Below are 21,445 nucleotides of genomic sequence, written 5' to 3'. Positions count from 1 at the left end.
TGCTGCTGCTGCTTTTTTCCTGACGTGTTACAGATTAGCTGGTTTTCTTTTATCAAGTGCATTGACAACTGCTCACCCAGGTGTTTCCCCTCTAGCTGTAATTTTTATTGGCTTAAAAAAATTCTAAGTTAATGTAAGTCATTAACTTAGAATTTATTTATTTTTTAGCCTATTGTCCTCTTGGGAGTATGGAACTATGAGTAGCAATGACAGCATTCCAAAGTAACTCCCCAAAGAGATGACTAAGTATCCCAAGGAGTCAAAGATCCCAGTAGGCAAAGAACACACAGCTAGCTAGAGAGTTCTCATGAAGGTGCACAATCCTTGGCCCTCTCAACTTCCGAAATCCTTCTTAAGAATCACTTCAGCATTCTTAGGTTGGTCTGATATCCAAACCCAGGAGAAGTTCAGGAAAGGCTAACACATACAGGAGAGGCCACTGATGGGGACAGAGCTCTCTTACTGGGCAAGTGGAGAAAACCCAAATGGAGGTCATGAGGACACAGGTTGGCATCACCAACGTGAAGCACATTGATCTGATCTGGGAAATGAGAAAATGAGAGAAAAAAAAAGAATGACTCACCCCCCCCACACACCAATTTGTTATAGCCCAATAAAGTTCCCTTTACTTTTAATTCTTTGAAGAAAGCAACCTGGATTAACTTGGTCCTATCCCATCCGCTTTTTATTCTGTTGTTTTTGTTTTTGTTTTTACCCTTTTCTGCCTACAAAGCCAGAATCAGAACATTTCAGAGCAGATCCTGCATCTGAGAGTTGAATCCAAATAAAACCCACTTAGCTCACTGAACTTAAGCTTTTGCAATTTTGTCATTTGACAGACATGAAGAGTGAATAGGTAACCAGTGCTATAGAGCTGGACATTCTTGCCCAGAGTTAGGACTTAAGACTATTTGTTCGGCAGCAAGTGGAGAATATGTCCAGTTCAGCCATGGGGCAAGACTGATCATAGTCACTGCTGGGTGAAGTGAATCAAGACTCCCTTGGTCATGATGAAAGACAGGCTAAAGGCAGGGAGGGGCCACCAAACTTCCCATGGGTGCAAATGAGTTGTATGTCTTTCATCTGAATCCAAATCTAGTTTTGAATCTTCTTTTTGCATAAGTGTCTTGCTTATTTTCAAGGCATCGCCTTTATAATGACAGTCATTCAGCTTAAATGACAGCCAGCTTCCCTGGTAAATGACCAGCTGGCAGCTAGAATTAATCCCAGGGCAGCTTCATTTCTCTGACTACCAGTGGGAAACAAAGGGTAAGGGTGGGTATCAAAATACACATGGAACCCACATAGGAAGAAGGACTTTTCCACTTAAAAGTATGAATTTTTTTTTTTTGTTGTTAATAAACCCATACTTTCATGTTTTCTAGCACCTTCAAAATGATAACTAGGTCTATGAAAAATCATTTTCCAGACTATAACTCTTAAGCAAACATTTAAAAATATTAACTTAATTACACTAGTAAGTAATAAAAATGCAAACACAGTTATAAAATTTGATATAAGTAGTATCATTATTATAAATGGCCTGCAGATGGCTAACTTTGATAGTACCAAAAGGTGCTATGCAGGACACTGGGGACTGGCAGAAATCCATCAGTGGACATATTCAGCAGTGTACCCTGAACGCTACCACACTGACCGGCCAGGTAAGATGAGTCTGTTGATGCAATATTGGCATGACTGTTATAGGGTTAACCCATGGCTTTCTGGTTGGATTTGAGGCCTGGAAGACAGGAAGAAAGTCATGCCTAGTACCTTAAACTTGGCTAAAAAGCACATAGCTAGTGAGGTCATAGGCATACAATGGAATTTAAAATTATTGTTTTGCTGAACAGTCATGCTTTCAAATTACCCTGTAAATATTTATATTTATACTTGATACCTGTAGCTGCTGCTATCAGCCTTAGTGGTGGGCAGCAGTCAATGCAGAGGCTCACCAATAAATAGTCAAAGTGCTAAGAATAAGTGATTGTTAAGGTCTTATCTCTAAATGGGATATCTATAGCAAAACTCTCCCAAGACTCAGGGAACGTCACAAAAGAGAGAAAGGGAAGAAAGTAAGTACTGGAAGACAGGGAGGAATGCTGCGAAATGTTGTGAAATTCTGTGTGGCTGCTGCCCTTGTGAACTCACAGCAGCTGTGGTAACCTGTTCTAGACCTGCCCAAGTTCATATCCATCAACATTACACCACGGACAGGGGCGGGTCTTTTGAGGCTCCACCCTTACAACTGATGGCTTCTGAGGAAGAGGGGGTCATGTTTCTTCAGGAGGTGTGGCCATTGGTAGGTTGCCCATGCTGACTAAGCAGTACTTACTGGACTCAGTGGTTTATTTTTTAGGAGTGAGATGGGGTGGGGGTGGGGTCATGAAGGTGGGAGGAGTCTAGCTACCATAATCATATGCAGCTCCTTCCTATTCGCCATGGGGAAGGCAGTGAATGCTGGTGTGACTCTCCCTGGAGAAGTGCATTCAGCGTGGCTTTGCTGGAGTCGGGCCTAGAGAATCTGGGAGGTGTGAAGTAAGAAGAGGCAATGTGCTGCACCATGGTACCAGCAGAAAGGAACCTTGTCCTGCTGCTAACCTTGACCTGGGCTTGCACTGCCCTCTCCAGGGGGGAAGAAGAAAGAAGCAGAAGGACACTGGGATTCGAGGGATTGCTGGAGGGTTTTGAAAGAAGCCGCTTCAGAGGACTGCCAAGTTGCAGAACTGGGAGAGATAGTCACTGTTTGGGCACTGGTCCTGGCAGCTATTTGTCCATGGGACATTTGACAATGTGGCTATCAGGAGTTGCTCTCAGAATCAGGGAGTATGTGGTCAAGAACAGACCCCGGGTGAGAGCTGCACGTAAGGAAGGTCTTTCTGTTTTAAATGTGGCTGCGAATCCCAGGATTCGTGCTGGAGTCCCAGGCTCCTGTGTCACAGTTAAGAGTCAGCCAGGGATACACGAAATAGAGATAGTTTATTAAGAAAGAAAGGACTCCTGAGAATGGAGTGGGCTAGTGAGCTGGGGAGAAAGTCTGAGTCCTGAAATACGGGCTGCTAGCCTCACGCCCCAGCATAGGACAGTACACAGCACCTGCCTCCCCTTGACTGTGGGCTTTCCTCATGCATGCTCTGCTCACTGTATGTGGACCGGACTCCCAGTATCTCTCTACCAAGTAGCTGTTTGCGTACATGAATCTTTTGAAAATATCTTTGTAGAAGGGCAGTGGTGGCACATGCCTTTAATCCTAGCACTCAGGAGGCAGAGGCAGGTGGCTCTGTGATTTTAAGGACAGCCTGGGCTACACAGAGAAACCCTGCCTTGAAAAAAACAAAACAAAAAATACCTTTGTAGTTTATTTTTTATTAAGAAAAATTCCATGCAATGTATTTTGGGCATATTTCTTCCCCTCTCCCAGCTCTTCCCCACTTTCGTCAGCCTTAACTCTCCTCTCTCTCCTTTAATTATCCTGAGCTTGAGTCACACACAGGGATCTATCTGGCTTTGGACTGCAATTTCTACCTTTTCCAGGAGCCATTGCTTCATGCTTCCATTCCTCACAGTAAACTTAAAAAAAAAAAAAAAAGCTTCAGGCTAGTAGCAAAACTGAGGGGGAAGTATTGAGGGTTTGTGTCCCCTATGTGCACAGCCACCCCACTGTCAGCATACAGTCCCAGGGCCTTCTGCTGGCTAGAGTCAGTGGGCCTGCGCTGACGTGCCACTGTCACCCACAGCCCAGAGCTAACTCCAGGATTTACTGTTAGTGCTGTGCATTTAATAGTTTTTTGGTGTGTGCATAATATAAAATCTGTCTGTAATAATAATATCATAAATACAGAAGAACTTCCTAGCCCTCAGAACCCTATGCTCTGTCTGTGTGCCCCTCCTTCCCTGATCCCAGGAAGCACTGATGTTTTTACTGGATCTCTATCTTTGCCTCTTCCAGTATCATAGCCATTTCAGATTGGTGTCTTCTTTTTAGACATATGCATTTAAACTTCTTCCATGTCATTTGTGGCCCAATAGCTTGCTTATTTAATATTTATGTTTCATGCTGAGTAATGCTCTGTTTTTGGATATTTCACTATTTGTTCATTTGTCACCAATTAGTTGGTCATTTTGTTCTATCCAGACTGAAATCATGATCTGAGAAGAACTTCAAGAACTAGTCTTTGGCTCCATGCCCCATGAGAGATGGGTCCCTTCTTCAGCGTCACATTTACTTATTGGAGGATATCTTGGTTGGTTGAGACTTGGGCAATTATGAATAAAGCTGATGTAGATGTTCATGTGGATTAAAGCTGTTGTCCCCGTGGCTGCTTTTGTCCCCGTGCACTTGCTTCTCTGGGCAAGTGCAAAAGAGAGAGCTCACTGGATTTCGGTGAGGGCTTGCTTAGTTTTGTAGGAGGCGGTCAGGTCAGACTGAGTTCCACAGAAGCTGAATTGCTTTGCATTCCCTTCTGAAAGGAGATTTCCTGTTGCTCCACACCCATACCAATTTTGTGGGTTCTGGCCATTCAAATAAGTGGCACATTTGCACAAATCTACCTTTTCCTCAGGTGCCCCTTAGATGGTTTCTCACCCTCTCTATGTTCTACAGGTTCAAATCCAGGGACTTTTATCAAGGCACTGTCTTGCCTTCTGGCTAAGTTTGCCAATGGGAATACAGCAAGAGGACCAAGAGAGGGAAGGCACTACAGTTGTCTCAGCTTCCTCTTTCTAATGGACTAGCTTCAGTGTTCCTACCTTTCTTCAATAGAAGTCTTGTACAAGGGGCCTGGAACACATAAGGACACTGTCCTGAAGTCCCCATCCACACTTCAACAGCCCTTTGTTAAACTCTCAACATCTACTACTTGGGTGGCTCATGTTTTTCCCCAACGAGATCTTAGCGGAAACACTGCACACAGCCAACTACCTTCCCCTAAAGAGACTTGATCAGTCCTTAGGCTTCGGTACCCCACAGGCCCATTTAAAAAGCTCATTTCTAGTTTGGGGGCTTAATTGTTTACCCTCTAAACAGAAAAAAACATGTTTCCTAGGCAGAGCTGAGTCTATTCGAGTGTATCTGTTAAGGACTGGCCATTGGGGTAGAGCAGCAAGTATTGTTTGGGGTGTGTGTGTCGGCAGGGAGAGGTAGAGTATTTCCTCTGCCCCTGATGCGTTCAATAAATCCCTTTGCTGTTGCATCCCCCAAATGCTGCGCTGGCGGAGCAACCCTGCTCACCAGAACACTCTTCATGCCTGTACCCTGCCCTTCTCAAGACCCAGGTCTGTCTTCTCTGGGGAGACTTTCCAGCAACTCCCAGTCCACCGGGACTGCTGTAGATCTGTTTTTGAATCCCGCCTACGGCAGAAGCTGGTCATCCACCATCTCTCTGCACATCCATGGGTTTTCCTTTGCTTAGGGAAAGTTCCATTTGCATGGAACACACCCAGGTGGAGACAGTTTGGAGCCTTTCTTCCCAGACCACAGGCCCCTCCCTTAGGTACCTAGGCCATTGCTGTCCCAATCACACTTCCTGAAGAAAGTGAGGCAGATTAAGGACGATTCAATTTTCCTCCAGAGGAGGCATTATCCAGCAAGGGCAGTAGCTAGGGTGGAATCTTGTAGATGTTACTTGGAGAAGGATGTTGACTGTATGGCCAGATCTTGGTTACAAATGCTTCCTACTCTTTAACATTTTGAAGCTGTCAGGGCACAAGTGTGAGCTTTTTAGATGCTTGTTCGGTTATCAAATGCTGTCACCATAGAAACTGCCTTGAAGCTCAAACAGGTGATAAACGCTGGTCTGGCAGTGACAAAGGCCAGAACCATTCTGGCTGTGATAGGTTTATCCTTAGCTCCTGAAGTCCCACTACAGACAGAAGCAACTTCAACTTTGACCTCCCTATTAACAAAGCAGCCATTCTCCAACAGTCTTCTCACTGTTAACCAAGCATCCACTTCTCCCACAGTCCAGCAGGCTGTCATCATGACAGGGTGGCTGCTTTCAAATATCTGGTCGGCCCTGCTTCTGCTCTGGCTTCCCCAGGACTTTGAGGTCTGACCATCCCTGGAGACTCCTTCTCTAACCACAGCAGCCATCATGGCTGTGGCAGAACTCATTGCTTCAGTTCCAGAGGCCACGTGTCTGGCAGCTGCAGTCACTTCAGATGACCCTCAATGGCTCAGGAGGCCTTGCTGCCACAGTCACAGCTTCAGATGACCCCCATTGCACAGCTGTGCTGGATGTCTCACTTTGGAAGTGCCCCCACTCTAGTCAAGGAGGAGCCCCTCCCCCCTCATGACAGTAAGGACAAGCAGGGCTCAGTGTCCCCACTCAGATCCCACTTAGTGTGACTAAGCTAGTAGGTAGGAGACTACACAGATGTAGTCCGCCTTCCTCTAGGTATAGAAGCAGCTATCCTTTCACTCTTACAGAGGATTCTGAGAGAGACCCTCACCCCACACACAGCAGCCACGGTGCAGTATAGACACAGCGAAATCTGATTTGGGGTTGTTCTGTTCTTAGCGGTGATCCTCATCTTGGTGGTAGGCTGATCTGGTTACCAAAGGGCAGAAACACCAGGTCCTGCTGGCTGCAAGGACACCTCTGAGCTACCAAGTGGTTGAAGAATTTCTGACAGAGGTCAAGAGTGACCTGCAGAGGTGAAGGGCTCCAGAGGGCTGAGGTTTGTGGAAGAGCAAAGTTGCAGAAGTCTGAGAAAGGTGAAGAGCTGCAGGTAGCTGAAGGAGTACAGAAGAGGCACAGGGAACAACTGATTTGGGCCACTGTTCCAGAGATCTGCCATGAGCCACTAATTCTAGCTGCTAAGGAGCCACCATGGGTGGCTGACGGAGCTGGTGACATCAGCCACTCAAAGGTGAGGCCACTAGTTCTCAAGGCATAGGATAGCACTGAGGAAGTTCTACACCAGGAGCCAAGGGCTGCTGATGCTTGAAGTTCAGAGCTGTAAAACCAAGGAAGCTGTGCTCAGCCTATTTGTAACTTTTACCTAAGTAGAGTTAAGAGCCTTCACTTGCTTAGGGACATGCAGAGGCACAGTGTTCACTCAAGAGGCCTCTGGAGGTTAACTTGCAACAGGCAAGAAGGCTCCAGCTATGCTGTCTAATATAGGGAGAATTTGACTTTAAAATAATCCATGTGGAATGAAAGTCACTTCCTTAGTTACTTTTCCATTGCTATGATAAAACACCATGATCAAAGCAACTTATAAAAAGAAGCATTTAATTTGGTTTATAATTTCAGAGGCTTAGAATCAAGGATGGCAGAGTGAAGAAACAATTGAGAGCTCACATAGGGAGACAGACATCAGACAGAAAAAGAGAGAGATAGAACGCTATACTGATTTAGTCTTTTGGGACCTCAAAACCCACTCCCAATGACATACCTCCTCCAACAAGGCCACACCTCCTAATCCTTCCAAAGCTCACCATCAGGGGACTGTATACAACTCCATGAGGACCATTGTCATTCAAACCACCAGATACGTTTTAAGCCACCGATAGCCACTCATAGCTGGTGGCTACTGTACTTGACAGCATATGTACAAGATATGCCGAACATTACAGGAAGCTCTCTTGTATAGCTCTGATTGAGATAAAACTTGACTAAGGATGCACAGAACCTATTAGATTTGGAGGGGGGGTGGGCTTTGGGGAACACATGCCTATCCCTCTGCTCAGGCTTCCTGGGTTTATTCATGACGCACCTCCAAATGTATAGTGCTGAAACCAACCAGAGCTGTCAGACTGTGGCCCTTGCCATTGGCTAACAATACCCTTGTTTTGCCCACACAAGCATGCAAGTCATCTCCTTTCTCTCAAGAGGGTTGTTTTGAAGATGGACCCACAGAGGGCAGGGGACATGGAGGACAAACAAGGGTGCTGAGATTTCTGGCTGAGGGTCTGAATGAGTGGTTGGCATGTAGAGTTTGGATGAGAGCTGTGTTTTAGAAGTACATGTAGAGTTAAGTAGTTACCCACAATGGACCCATGCAGGGGACAAAGCTAGGAGCTCTCAGCATGGAAAGGGTGTGTCAGATTGAATATGGCCTCTTAGGAGTTATTAGCATCTTAATATTTAGAACCAGTGAGCTCTACTGTTTTTGCCCAGGAGTATTTGTAGAAGTGATTAAGGATCTTGAGATGGAGAGATTTTTCTGGATTATCTAGGTACCCCTAAAGGCTATCACAAGTCTCCCTAAAACAGGGAGACAGTGGTAGATTTAACATAGACGCAGGCAATGAGAAAATGGAACAAAGAGGACTTGAAAGTGCTAGCCCTGAGACTGAATTTGACCACAAGCCAAGTCTGTACAAGAATGTAGAATAATTAAGAGTGGGTTCTTCTTATTGGACCTCAGAAGGCAGACAGAGGGGGAAGAGGGAGGGAAAGAGAGGAGATGGGGAGAGAGGGAGAGAGGAGAGAGGGAGAAAGAGAGGAGAGAGAGAGAGAGAGAGGAGAGAGGGTGAGGGGTGAGAGAGAGGGGGGAAGGAAAGAGAGGGGGAGAAAAGGGAGAGGACAGAGAAAAGGAGGGAGAGAAAGAAGAGAAAGAGGGAGAGAGGAGAAAAGGAAGAGGAGAGAGGAAGGAGGAGGAAGAGGAGAAGGAGAAAAAGGAGGAGAAGCAGGAGGAATAGGAGGGGGAGGAGGAGCAGGAGGAGGAAGAAGCAGTTACTAGGACAGTTTTACAAAGACAGGTTTTAGAAACAGAATAAGCTAGACACAGGTAAAGACAAAATGAGCCAGAGAATGAGAAGGAGCCAGAAGATTAGAACATATTGCCAGAATTAGTTTGAAGCCAAACAGTAATTCAGTCAGAAGCTGAGAGAAGCCAGACTGAATCAATCAGCTTGGAAGATTTGATTGTATGGAGGCTACAATTTTCCAGGCCTAGGATAGGAATAGTTAGAACAGAGAAAGAAGCACCCTGGGCTCAACCCGAGCACCGTATTCACACAGCTTGGGTCCAGCTCTCATCACTTCATCTGAGGAAATAAAAGTTGTATTTGCAAAGGTGGCTCAGGGAAAACTTGTGGTAAGAAGAGGTGGCCACTGACTCCCTGTCTCCTCCAGAGGCCCCAAAGAAATGCAGGCCAGGCAAGTGAAGGTGGGGTCTGCCACAGTGGTGCTACTCTCAGTTACAGCCCCTGCTTTGCCTGCTCAGCCGTAAAACTGAAACAGGAAATCAAAGTCCTCTGACGTCCTTGCTGAGGGTGAGCTCTGGTGGAAATCCATTGTTTAGAAGGGCCTAGTACTACAAGGTGATTTTCATGTTTGGAAAAAAAAAATAGACGCTTTGCATCTTTTCTCTCTTGGTGTAAGCAGTTAAAAGATCAACATGGAAAGCAGGCCATCACCCTGAGCTGCCCGTGTTCCAGTGACCAGCCGGCTGTGCCTCCTGCCCTGCCTTAGAGCAGTCGTTCCGACAGTCTTTGCTATTTGAGCTCCGTAACAGGAGTAAGTAAATGGAGTCCTAAAGAACCAGCAGGTAAACCAAGGGAAATGTTCTCGCTCTCTAAGAGGAGAGCAGGAAGTGTGTTTTCTCAGATGTTGGTACGGACAGCAGCTTGAACTTTCACGAGAGCCTTTGGGTGACAAACCTTTACCCTTCACTATGGGGGGTGGGGTGGGGTGGGGTGGGGTGGGAGGAGCTTGGAAGTCTGGGATAGAAGTCCTGAGCTGGGATGTCAGCAGAAGAGTGACAGAGCAAAGAGAACTGATGCAACATTTCTGAACTGCAGGTAAGAAAGGGCCAGATGAAGAGAGATTAGTTTCGGAAACAAATGTTGTCAGATCCAACCTCCCCAGACTCCCGCCCTCTGCTCCAAACCACTGCCTGAACAGTGTGATACCTGGCTCCAACTGGAAGCCACCCTCTGGAGACTCATTCCCTTTCCAGGCCCAGCTCAACTGTTGTCTCAAACCTCTGAGACAATCCTTTGCACTGTGTCCTAGAAATCATTTCCGTCCATTTTCTTCTTCTCTCCAGATCCTTTTCAAGAGCAGAGGCAAGACTCTGCCCTGATACATGAGTCCTCACTGGGCACTGTGCATAGCCCACCCCAGTCGTGACCCTCAGTGGCCAGTCTTCCATTGCCTGCCTCTCGCATCATTATTAATCGGGTATTGTGAGACAGTGGTAGGTGCCAGGTGCTAATTACCTAAGAAATAAGTCCCTGGAAGGAACCAGATAGTGAATGCAAAAAGAGCTTAACTTCAGAAACTCACCAGTGTGGTCCCTGCTGTGGAAAAGAAAACCAAGCAGGGTTTCTATGTGTGTCTTAGGAGGCTAACGTTATATAACTCCAAAGCTACCAAGCTTCAAGAGAAGGATGGATCTCAGACCAGCTTCTGGGAGGATGAAGTCACCTTCTCGATCTCTCTCCTGCTAACTACAACAAACAGCCCTGTATGCAAAAAGAGCACAGGAGGTCTCTGCAAAGTGGAGAGGAGGTCTTTGTGATTTCTTTTTTGCCTTATCAACCCATACTTGTAGCTGAAGTAGCCAGCAGACTGGAAGTGCCAACAGGTACAGACTGAAAGACCCAACAAAGCCTGTGCCTGCACAGAGGACAAGGCACAGCCTAGCCATGCACTGGCCTTTCAGGCAGCAACTGGGTGACTGCCCTTCTCTAGACACACCACAGCAGAAAGCTCAATTCCAATACAACCAGTAAAGATGAATGCAGAGGCATGACTTTACCCTGCCTAGCCAAGATTGCGTTCGAGGATGCCCAAGCAGGGAGCCTAAATTCTCAGCTAGGTTCAGAAGGGACATTAGGAAGAGGCAAAACATAGTTCTTGACATTACCAGCTCATTTTGGTGTTGTTAGCTCTTAGTGTTACTACGTTTAAGCACTTAGGCCAACCCTGAAATTACGACAAACCAATCTTGCCAAGGACCTTTCTCCATACTCCTAACTTAGCACATGGGTACAAGTTGCTATCCCAGAAGAAACCCCAAAAAGAACCAAGAGAGATGTTATCAGTGATGAGGGACAGTGACTTGCTGCTAGGAAGGGGGCCCTGCGGTGGATGACCCCAGCAGGGTCTTGAAGGCTCCCTGACAGGTACAGGATCTTTGGTTTACTTGCACAGCACTGCGTTAATATGTATTTGTCTTTCTTGGGTAAATGATGACACTTGTTTTTATGAGGCTAGAATGAAATTTCCTTCATCAGGAAAATGAGGTACCTTGCATCAGGATGAGTAAGGCCCCTTTACCAAAAGACAGCTTTTTTTGCTGGCTACAAACCAGCCACGTGCAGGCTCTGCCTGCCATGGTTACTCTGCACTACCAGCCAGAACCAGCTCATGCCTCAGTCCATGACAATCTGCCTCGCACCCCCAAAGAGGACCCCTCTAATTTCACAGACCTCTCTAATAATTTAAATAATTATTAATTAATTTAATAATTAAATAATTGAATAATTTAAATAAAAACCCTAATACCAAAATCAGGCAAATATGTTTAATTTTTTAAAATAACTGATGGCAAAATAAAATATTTACATCACATCATACTGTGTAAACATGTAAGGTCTCTGTACAAAGAAATATACATGCAAAAAATAATGTAAAAATTTTAACTGAAATAATCAAAGAAACAGTACACAAATAAAAGTTATGAGGTTACAGATACACATCCAGTTTTTGAATCCAATTTCTCTTAAAAAGTTTCTGTACAATTTTACAAGAAACAAACAAAAACCCAACAGAAGAATAAATAAAATACATTGGATCTGCAAAACTTAATTATGCCAGTTTATGGCTCAAGACCCAGATGTCTGGCTGGCTTAGGAAGCAAGCTGGTCTTTTTTTTTTTTTTTTAATTTTTTTTTTAATTTTTTAAAGTGAATTTCACACAATAAAGATAAAAAGACGCCCAGAAAAATTCAAGCGTGCCAGAAATCCAACTTCTTGTGTTGAAGGACTTCCCCACCAGCGCCAGCTCTGCCACAGTGACTCGGGCACCGCATACCAGCCTCAGGGTGGCCAGTACTTAATTGGCTTTCTTACCAAAAGCTTAAAATCCAGCCAATTTTTATACAGAAAGTTGAATGTCAAAAAGTCTAAAAAGTATTAAATGTTCAGACTGATTTTGGGAAAAAAATAATACTTTGGCATTCTGAATAATAGCATAATAAAATTTAAAACATTACCCTATTATCCAGTTTTATATTCAGAGTATGAAATCACTTTTTACAGTCCTCAAAACTGACAAATTTCACGAAGAGTTAAGTGTCCTTGACTGATGGCACAGGGCTACGACCCATCCCCAACACACACAGAATCATAAAGCTCACTTGCGAAGTATGTGCTTTTTCTATGTTTTTATCACAGGTACAACAGAAGTCTTCATAAATAGTTGCAGAAAATGTTAAAGCCACAACATTGCACATGATATGAAATAAAACCAAAAAACCCCAATGAGTGCATTTACAGTATTTTCATCTGACTGTATACCGTTCAACAATCTGATTGACGGTTTGGGGTGGGACCCGGGGAGGGGGGCAGTGGGGTTGGACCCAACCTAGAGTTTTCATTGGATGGGCAGATCCCATCACAACCCCCCCAGAGGAAGGCCCAGGCGGTGGGTAGGAGGGAAAGAGGGGCGATGCCAGACAGAAGGCAGGAAGAGTCTTATGTACAAGTAAGGCCTACATTTCATCAGAGCAAAACCATTCATTGTATTATATGCAAAAGACTGAGGTTGAATGCACATTTCAGAAGCCAAGTCTGGTGCCTGGCAAGATGTATGCAGACAAGGCAGCTAGAAAAGCTCAGTGCCAGGTGGACACCCACGCGCTGGCCGAGGCCACGGGAGTGGCTGCCACCTGGCGAATCTTTCCCAGAAACGCACAGTATCTTTGTTTTGTGTAACACCAGTGGTTTGAACATAGGCATGTGTTTCCTTGAATAAATCTTGAAAATGTTAAATTTGCAAAATTCTATCCACGTTCATTTAAAAAAGTATCTTTTTATTTTTATTTTTTTGCAGATACCTGAATAAAATACTGTGATACAGCAATGCAATCTCTGCCCTCGCAGAGTAGGACTGCAGGTCCTCCACCCCAGCGCAGCTTGCAGCTCTGAGCCCAAGCGCTGAGCACAGCTCACTTGGAATGCAATTTCACACGATGAACAGCCGGCAGCCGGTCACTTGGCTTGTTTTAATTTCCTCTTCAAGATTCAAATTAATAGCTGATTGGCAGGTGAAAGAGAATGAGAGAGAACTTCAGGATAGGTCAAACTCTAGGCAGAAGCCTGCTCTGTAAGAAGTTTTTAATGCTACGAATAGGTCGAACATCATTCTGGTGTTTGCGCCGCTCAATGAAGGAGGTCAGTCTGGACGTGTCAAGGACGCCCGCGCCTTTGCCGCTGCTGTTACCTGCCTGCAGCCACTGCTCCTGCAGCGCCAGTGCAGCCGAGGGCCGCTTGGCCGGGTCCTCCTGCAGGAGGAAGCATACGAACTCCTTGGCCTGCTGGCTAACTCCTTGAAAGTAGTCCTCTGGGAAGCTGAAGTCCAGCCGGCAAATGTTCAGGCAGGTCTCTTCTATGCTGTCATCCAGGAAGGGGGACACGCCGCTGAGCAGCACGTATGTGAGCACTCCAACACTCCATGTGTCCGAGGTCAGGGAGACAGGGTTCCCGAGAATGATTTCCGGGGCTGCAAATTCGGGGTTCCCCAGCAACTGGTGGATGTAGTAGGTGGTGTTGAGCTGGATAGCATCTCCAAAGTCAGTCAGTTTGATGGTTGGCTTGGCCAAGCTCTGATCCACCAAGATGTTCTCAGGCTAGAACGTAGGAGGAGACACCATCATTTGCAAACATCCCCAGCCCGTGCTCCTGTCTGGCTTCTGTCAGGATCCCATGCGAGCTGGAAGTCAGCCGCACAAGTGCCATCCAGAGGCAGCTCTTGGGGCCAGCATGCTCTCGACGAACCGCCCCCAGGAGTGGCTCTCGGAGTTAGGGTCCAAATGGCCTCACTCAACACTTTGTCCTCTCTCCAAGGCCCCCTCAGGGGTTAGATCCAATGCCACCTCGGCAGCACTGACAGGAACTTTCTAAATACCTCCTCGTCCAACAGATTTAACTTGTAGCAGTTCCCAGTTGTGAACAATACCGAAGGCAACCTGAGCTTCAGGTGCTCACCCCCCACCCCCACCCCCTGGTTGCTTCCAGGCTCAGGCCGGGAGGGGGCTCTTGCATCCCATGTGGCCAATCTAGACCTGCTCTTGCCCAGCCCCGGGCCTGCCCACCTTTAGGTCCAGGTGTGCTATCCTGCAGTTGTGAAGGTATCGGACAGCTTCCAGGACTTCCCCCAGGTACACTCTGACCTTCCCTTCCGTGAGGCTCCCCCATCGCACCACACAGTCCAGGAGGCGACCCTGGTCAGCCCTACAAGACAAGAAGGACATTTGTCATGACGCCTTTCAATGCACAGACCATTTTAGGACCATGGTGTCAGGACTGTAACTCTACTGGACGGCATGGTACAAGGAGGGGGTTCTGGCCCCTCACTGAGAAGATTCGAGTGGGTAATGGCTGGGGGAGAGCTGCAGTCAGGGGTTGCAACCTTGCTGTGTGTTGCTATGGGAAGCTGCTGGGCAGTGTCTATGCACGGCAGACACCTTGATGTAGATAACCGGTACAAGCAGGAACAGGCCATCCACCTCCCTGAGCCTAGGCTCCCTTCCTTAAGTATAAAGCATGCCCTGTGAAGATGGGAGGAGATCATGTTGTAAAAAGCCATGCGCTAGGGCAATAGATACATACATGCTTATTCAAAGGTTATCCTAATCGGAACTAATTTTTGATATTAAAAAAATACAAGGTTCTAAACTGAAAGTTCAGTATTATCTGTTTACTCAACGTTGGATACCCTGAGAAGGCTGTGTCACTGCCTCATTTCAGAGATGAGGAAGCAGAGGCAGACAAGGACTAAAAGTTTTCTAAGGTTCCATGGCTCAGGAACAGCTGCTACTGGATACAGGCTGCTCTGCACACCTGCCGTTTTAAAAACAGCAGTTTATAGGAAGACTGATGACTTGTCTGGCAAGGAGTGGTCATTCGTGGGAAATTACGACATTCTCATAAAAATTAATTCTGTTGTAGTCTGTGAGGCTACACTGTAGTGGTTAAATGAGAATGGCCTGTACATGTTCATATATTTGAATGCTTGGTCTCCAGCAGGTAGAACTGTTCGGGAGGGATCAGGAGGTGTGGTCTTGTTAGAGGCGTATCACTGAGGGTGGACACTGAGGTTTCAAGAAAGCCCCCACTATTCCCAGTTACCTCTCTCTCTCTCTTCCTTGTGCTTATGGATCAGGCAGATGTAAGCTCTCGGTTACTACTCCAGCACCATGCCTGCCTGCCTGCCAGCCATCATGCTTCCAGCCATGATAGTCATAGACTCTAACCTATGTAATGGTGAACCCCTAAATTCAATGTTTTGTATTTTAAGTTGTCTTGCTAATAGCAATGGAAAGGTAGCCAAGAAATACATCATGCAACTTTCCAGCAAAAAGAAGTAAGAGCTGGGAAGCTGGGAGTATAGGTCAGTGGTCCAGTCCTTGGCAGGCGCCTGTGAGGCAATGGGTCCAACTTTGCGCTGCAAAACAAACATACTCCCTTCAATTTCCCTGCCCCATCCACAGCAAACCTATAGCTGAAAGCACTGCAGCGTTAGACCCCACTGTGCTGATTTCTGACAAGGACTTTTGAGTGAGGTTTCTTGTTTAGAATCCCTGCAGAAGGTGGGTGGTAGCTGCTGTCATTAAGCTTAACCAGAGAACCTCCAAGAGCACAGGGGCTCTCACGCTGGACCTGGGCTTGGACATTGGATTTTCACACATACTGCATCATTTTAGCTCATGACAGTTCTCCAGCAGCCGTGCCTTTAAAGACAGCAGGGATGAGGTGGCTGCAGAGACGGCTCAGCAGTTAAGAGCACTAGTTATTCTTGCAGGACCCAGGGTCAGATGACTTTTCCATAACTAGAGGTTCCAAAACACTCTGATAATAAACCTATCTTTGTAGAAGTTCTATGAATGCTAATAAAACCATAGAGCCTATTTTTCTCAGAGAACAAACAGGATCAACAAAAGTGCTGGGAGCCGAGGTAAGAATGGGGAGGAGGGAGGTTGGGTACGCACATTTCCAGAACCAGGACGTAGCTGGTGGGGGTCTCGAATGTATCAAGAAGGCTCACAAGGAGGGGATGCTGGAGGTTCTGCAGGATGCCAAGCTCATGAGTGACTTGGTCACGCTTCATCAACTTCTTGTTTACAAACTTTGCGGCCGCTGCTCGTTTGGTTCCCTTCTGATCACACTTCTTAACCACAGCAAATCTGCCCCTGTAAAATTGGTCAAGGAGAAAGGACATGGGGCCAAGTCTGTGCAATGGTGACTTGATACCTTTGCACAGATCCTATTTTGCTGGGCTGTGTGGAAAGGATGCAATGCCAAATCAACCACGGGACTGTCATTCCTCCCTACAAATGGCAGCCTCCATTTTTCATGCTGGGACTAGGAAGGCCTTGGGCTTCCTGACCACTGACTGAGCAAAGGATCATGCTCAGGTGGTTTAAGCTTGCTTGCACAGTAGGCAAGTTGTCCCTTCAACTGAGGGTCAAATCTCGGGCACAGTATCTCACATGCACACTGAGAGTCTGGGCTGCACCTTGACTTCCTATGGATAAGATGACCTTGCTCTCAGAGTTTGCATATTCTGCACACACGGACAATGAAAGTGTGGTATAGGCAGGGCAGGCTGTGGGGTAAGTTACTTTCTTTGCCCCTTCTCCCTTGGGGAGGTGAAGGGTCAGTGGGTGGCTGCCCAGTGACTGTTAACTGGAATAAGTAGAGAATACCGTTCTTGGTTTCTGTCATGGCATCTTTCCTGTCAGGATAGATTGAAACCCTCTAAAACCATGATCTAGAAGCAACCTGTTCTCTTTTAAGCTGTTTCTGTCATAAAGCCCCTAACACCAAGCACAAGACAGTCACTTCTACTGGTGGCAACCCTCCCTGTTTTCAGTCCTGGGACAGCGAGTGTACTGGGCTTCACGTCATACCTGCCGAGCTCAGCCACTTCACTGTAGAAGGAGTCAAAGTTGTCCTTCCAGATCACCATGATCCCATCACTCCCTGGACCTGCAAGAAGAGTACCATTTCACCTGAGTGCATCTGTTTTGTTTTTTTTTGTTTGTTTTTTTTTTTTTGTTTTTTAAATAGTGTCTCACTCTGTCAACAGCTTCCCAAGGGTGAGTCACCACTCGGCTCCCAAGTGTACCTAAAGCAGAGCTTCTTGGTAAGAAGTCACAAATCTGCACTGTCCAATATAGCCTCCACACATGGCTACCAAGCATCTCTGAGAAGTAGCACTCTCATGCTGCACTAAGACAGATGCACAGGACACTGGATTTAACACGAACTGAAGATGTAAAATATCTCATGAACAATTCATAGGCCCTGATTTCATATTAGAATCAAATACTGTGAGAATATTAGGTTAAGTCAAATGCTAGTGAAATCTCCCCAGCCTGACAAAGCTGACTTAATAGTTACCCTCTTGCTCACCCAGACTTAAAGCCTGCAAACTTGTTTTCCCATCCGTCAGAAATCGAGGGGTCAACTATGTTTTCTTAATGCTCACAGCCTTTTAGAATAAGTAAGTTATAAACATTGCAAACATGGACAGTTTTATCATAAACGTGCCAGCTGAAAGTCACTTGTTAGTAGCAGATGTGGTATTATAAAAGCCCTAAAGAAGCAAGATGGCTTCTCTACACTCCTAACGACGTTTCTATAGCATGGGTCAGTGAGCTGGTCAGTGCTCATCAGAGAGACTTCTTGAAGCAGTAGTTAATACAGTCATAACTGGACAGTGTGCAGAGAGAGCAAGACTAGGAAGCACTCAGTATCTTTATCACATCCCTCCCCTCAAGGCACAGGGATCCAAGAGCCAGGGATGGTGGACAATTTTGAGGAAAATGTGTTTTCCAGATCACGGAGTGGATGCACCTAGGAAATCACTGAGACTGGGACAGCATGCAGAAGACCTGAACAAAATCCCAGCATGGAGGAGAGAAGGTATGCACAAAGGCCTACCTCCTCCACCCAAGAAGCTATTAAAAACAATAGCTGCTTGGAGAGCGAAAATCCAAAGAAAACAAAATTAACAACAAAAAGAAATTGCTAATCTCTCCCCTCCTCCCCAAGACAAGATTGCGTTATTAGCTCTGGCTGCTCTTGACCTTGCTGCAATCCTCCTGCCTCTGCGTCCTGGCATTTTCAACCTAGTTACTTGATAGCCTACTTGATAGCCCATCAAGCCTTACACCATGACCAGGCATTAGGGACCCTAGTCACTGTTCTTTCTGTACTGTCTTCTCCAGTCCAGTTGGGCTAGAACTGGCTCGCCCTTCCTCTTCCTTTGTTTTCTAAGTCATTACCAAGCATGTGTTCCTTAAATCACACCCAATGTGATTGGTCTCTCAAGGCTCCTGGGCTGTAGTCCCTTCCAATGTGTCTGCTCCGGGTCACTAATGGGTGGACATCATGTCTCCCACAGCAAACAAACACTTCCCAGGAACAGGAGCTCCTCAGCCAAGGCTGCCACTGCTGGAGCCCTGTGCTAGTGTGGCTATACAGACCCTTCTAAGCCAGCTTTATACCTCACTGACACCAGAGTACCCCCAGAGCCTTCAGTCCTCACTGAAGGACACTCAGATGAAGAGATGATGTCACCTCAGTCACTGACACTGGAGTGCACACTACTCCGTGGTTCCTGGGCGTTCCTATCTTTTCCAAGTGCTTGCCTGCCTTTTTCTTGTTTTGTGATGGAGCCTTACTCTATATGTAGCTTACTTTGGCCTAGAACTCATTCTATGAGCCAGATCAGCCTCAAACTCAGTTTTTCTCCAGCCTCAGTTTTCTTTTCTTTTTCCTTAAAAAAAAAAAAGTTGATTTATTTATTTACTTACTTATTTATTATGCATACAGTATTTTGCCTGCATGTATGCCTACAGGCCAGAAGAGCACCAGATCTCATTATAGATGGTTGTGAGCCACCATGTGGTTGCTGGGAATTGAACTCTGAACCTCTGGAGGAGCAGCCAGTGCTCTTAGCCTCTGAGCCATCTCTCCAGCCCCCAGCCTCAGTTTTCTGAGTGCTTTGATCATAAGCATAAGCCATCAGTGTCCAGTTTCAAGTGCTGTTTTTGATGGTGAAATGGTACTTCTGGCTATGCCACTAAAGCATGCCATCTATAGATGAGTACATAGTCACAGCTCCTAGCACCTAGAAGTCCTGATAGTCTGCTTAGAAAAGCGATGTCAGTGCATCACCAATTCTGAAGCCCCTGCCCAGCTCCAATAAGAAATAGTGAAGACTAGCTCTCCTTGGATCTGAGCAAGCTCTGCAAGCTGCCAATGGAGGTAAGTACACAACAATCCCACCCTCTTTAAAGTCCATGCACCACACAATGGCCAGCACAGCAGAATGGCCACAAGGGCACACGAGTAGTACTTTTATCCTGGGGTAACCAACACTCATCTAATTTGATCTAAGGCCTGAAGGAATTAGTGTCTGATACTGTAACCAGCCAACTGCCTATAGCTGCTGAGGTCATGGACTGTAAAGGAGAACCTATTGTTCTAAGCCAATATAATTCGCAACTGTATTCTAAGTACTTATCCTCATGCCTACCAGTAAGTGTAGTTCTTGTCCACCATCAAATAAGCTTCTTGTTGCTGTTACAAAAGTTGGCACCTGGTCAGATACAGAGAACAACTGACCATTGGGCACCCAGCATCAACTGAAACACCTACAACACAGCCCCTACACCTAAGGCTCAGGGAACACCCTGGAAGATGCCAGAGGTCCAGGACATCTACTGTGAGACAGTGTCTTCTATATGTGACAGAGAAGCTGTACAAATGAAACCTTAACAATAAGGTTGCCTAAACAAGACTAAACAACAACAACACTGTGGATTGACATGCCAATGTATATGGAGGAAATTTCACAAAGGTCCACCCCTAGATGAAGAGCTATAGGCAATTAGTGAGTCAGAGAGGAGGAATTGGTGTCTTCCAGGGATGAGCCCTGACAGGTTATCAAATACCAAGTGGTCATCTCTAAGCACATAAATATATAAGCAACACTCACTAAATGGGTGAGGTTTGGAAATGCTAAGAAAATGGTAGAATGGCCTGTCTGACAAGATGGCATTTTTCTAAAGACCTTGAAGATTTTGTGATAGAAATAGCTACCCATTTCCTTTCCTGTTACTGTCCTGCTCAGATCCCCACATCGGAAAAACAGCTCTGTAACACTCTGAGCTGTCAGCAGTAGTTTATTAAGAACCAACTCTACACTTTGTATACATTTTTTAAATGAGAAAAATCAGTGATTTTTTACCCTTAACTTCAAGATCTTGCTTTCTTTTAGGTCACATTCCCATAATTGTAACATAAGCTTTCAATGACTCAACAAAGTCAAAATGTGAGATTATAGCTTTACAGAAGTTTGGCTTACCGTCTACATATAGGGTACTCTAGAACTCACTTCACCATTTAGTTGGGATTTTTATTTTCCCTGTTGGAGGCAGTTTCCCAAACCCGAAGCAGCTGAGGACAGATGGCCACTTATATTTGTCTGCTATAGTACTGCCGGCCTCAGTGGGCATTGCTGGAAACCAGTCCACGCATGGCCTGCTCTCAGTGCCTACTCATATCAAGCAGTTACAGAAGTGAACAGGGTCAGGTAGGATCCTGTCTAGAGGGCTGGAAGGCTGGCTGCAGAGAATGCAGCATCCTGCTGGGCTGTGGGCATGCCAGGGCCACCAACAAGCAGGTCCCTGGGCACGTTCTCCTAGCTGGATATTTGGGGAAGACGCTGAGCTGTGACAGCCCAAGCCTGGAGTCCTACGATACCACTGCCTTTTCACTCAAGTGCCTCATGAACTTCGCCTCAGCCGGAAGACTGGATAAAAGGACATGCTTTTAGGTAGTTTGGATATGAAAGCACCACATTGCAGCTCAGTCCAGTCACTCGTGACTCACATGTCCAATGGTATGGTCACAGGCCTTACACACACTCTCACTTACGAGCTCACCTTGAGCTCCTTCAAGGTGCCAACTTCCTTGTGACACGGTCTGCTATTTGAGCCTCTTTTGGACATTCACACATGCACCCTTTTGTTCTGAACTTCAGGCCACTCTAAGCATGGCCAATATACTCGTCTTCAGGAGAAGGCTGGCAGAGGTGGTGTGGCCCTGGTGATGGCTTACCTAGAACCCTCAGACTGGCCGAAGATGAGGCTGAACCCATGTCGTTCACAGCAATGCACGTGTAGACGCCATCGTCTTCTGTGGTCACACCCGTGATCTTCAGAGTGGCCTCCCCAATGTCACTGTCACACAGG

General features: G+C 46.1%; 1 protein-coding gene across 4 annotated transcripts in view; it reads right to left on the bottom strand.

Annotated features, from left to right (window-relative positions):
• Positions 1 to 11,467: 11,467 nt before the first annotated feature.
• The window catches only part of Trio (trio Rho guanine nucleotide exchange factor), a 288,270-nt gene continuing 278,292 nt past the window's right edge, over positions 11,468 to 21,445 (bottom strand). For all 4 annotated transcript variants that reach the window (XM_021640449.2, XM_060380403.1, XM_060380404.1 and 1 more), the window contains exons 53-57: positions 21,312 to 21,433; positions 17,090 to 17,168; positions 16,169 to 16,369; positions 14,273 to 14,411; positions 11,468 to 13,807 (exon numbers count right to left, since the gene is read on the bottom strand). In XM_021640449.2, coding sequence (XP_021496124.2) covers positions 13,259 to 13,807; positions 14,273 to 14,411; positions 16,169 to 16,369; positions 17,090 to 17,168; positions 21,312 to 21,433 — 1,090 coding nt within the window. In that variant the 3' untranslated portion in view covers positions 11,468 to 13,258. The remainder of the gene's footprint in view (positions 13,808 to 14,272; positions 14,412 to 16,168; positions 16,370 to 17,089; positions 17,169 to 21,311; positions 21,434 to 21,445) is intronic.

This window comes from Meriones unguiculatus, chromosome 3 (genome assembly GCF_030254825.1).
Source record: "Meriones unguiculatus strain TT.TT164.6M chromosome 3, Bangor_MerUng_6.1, whole genome shotgun sequence".
Taxonomy (NCBI): domain Eukaryota; kingdom Metazoa; phylum Chordata; class Mammalia; order Rodentia; family Muridae; genus Meriones; species Meriones unguiculatus.
Note: the sequence above shows the minus strand (reverse complement) of the source record. Positions and strands in the feature narration are given on the sequence as shown.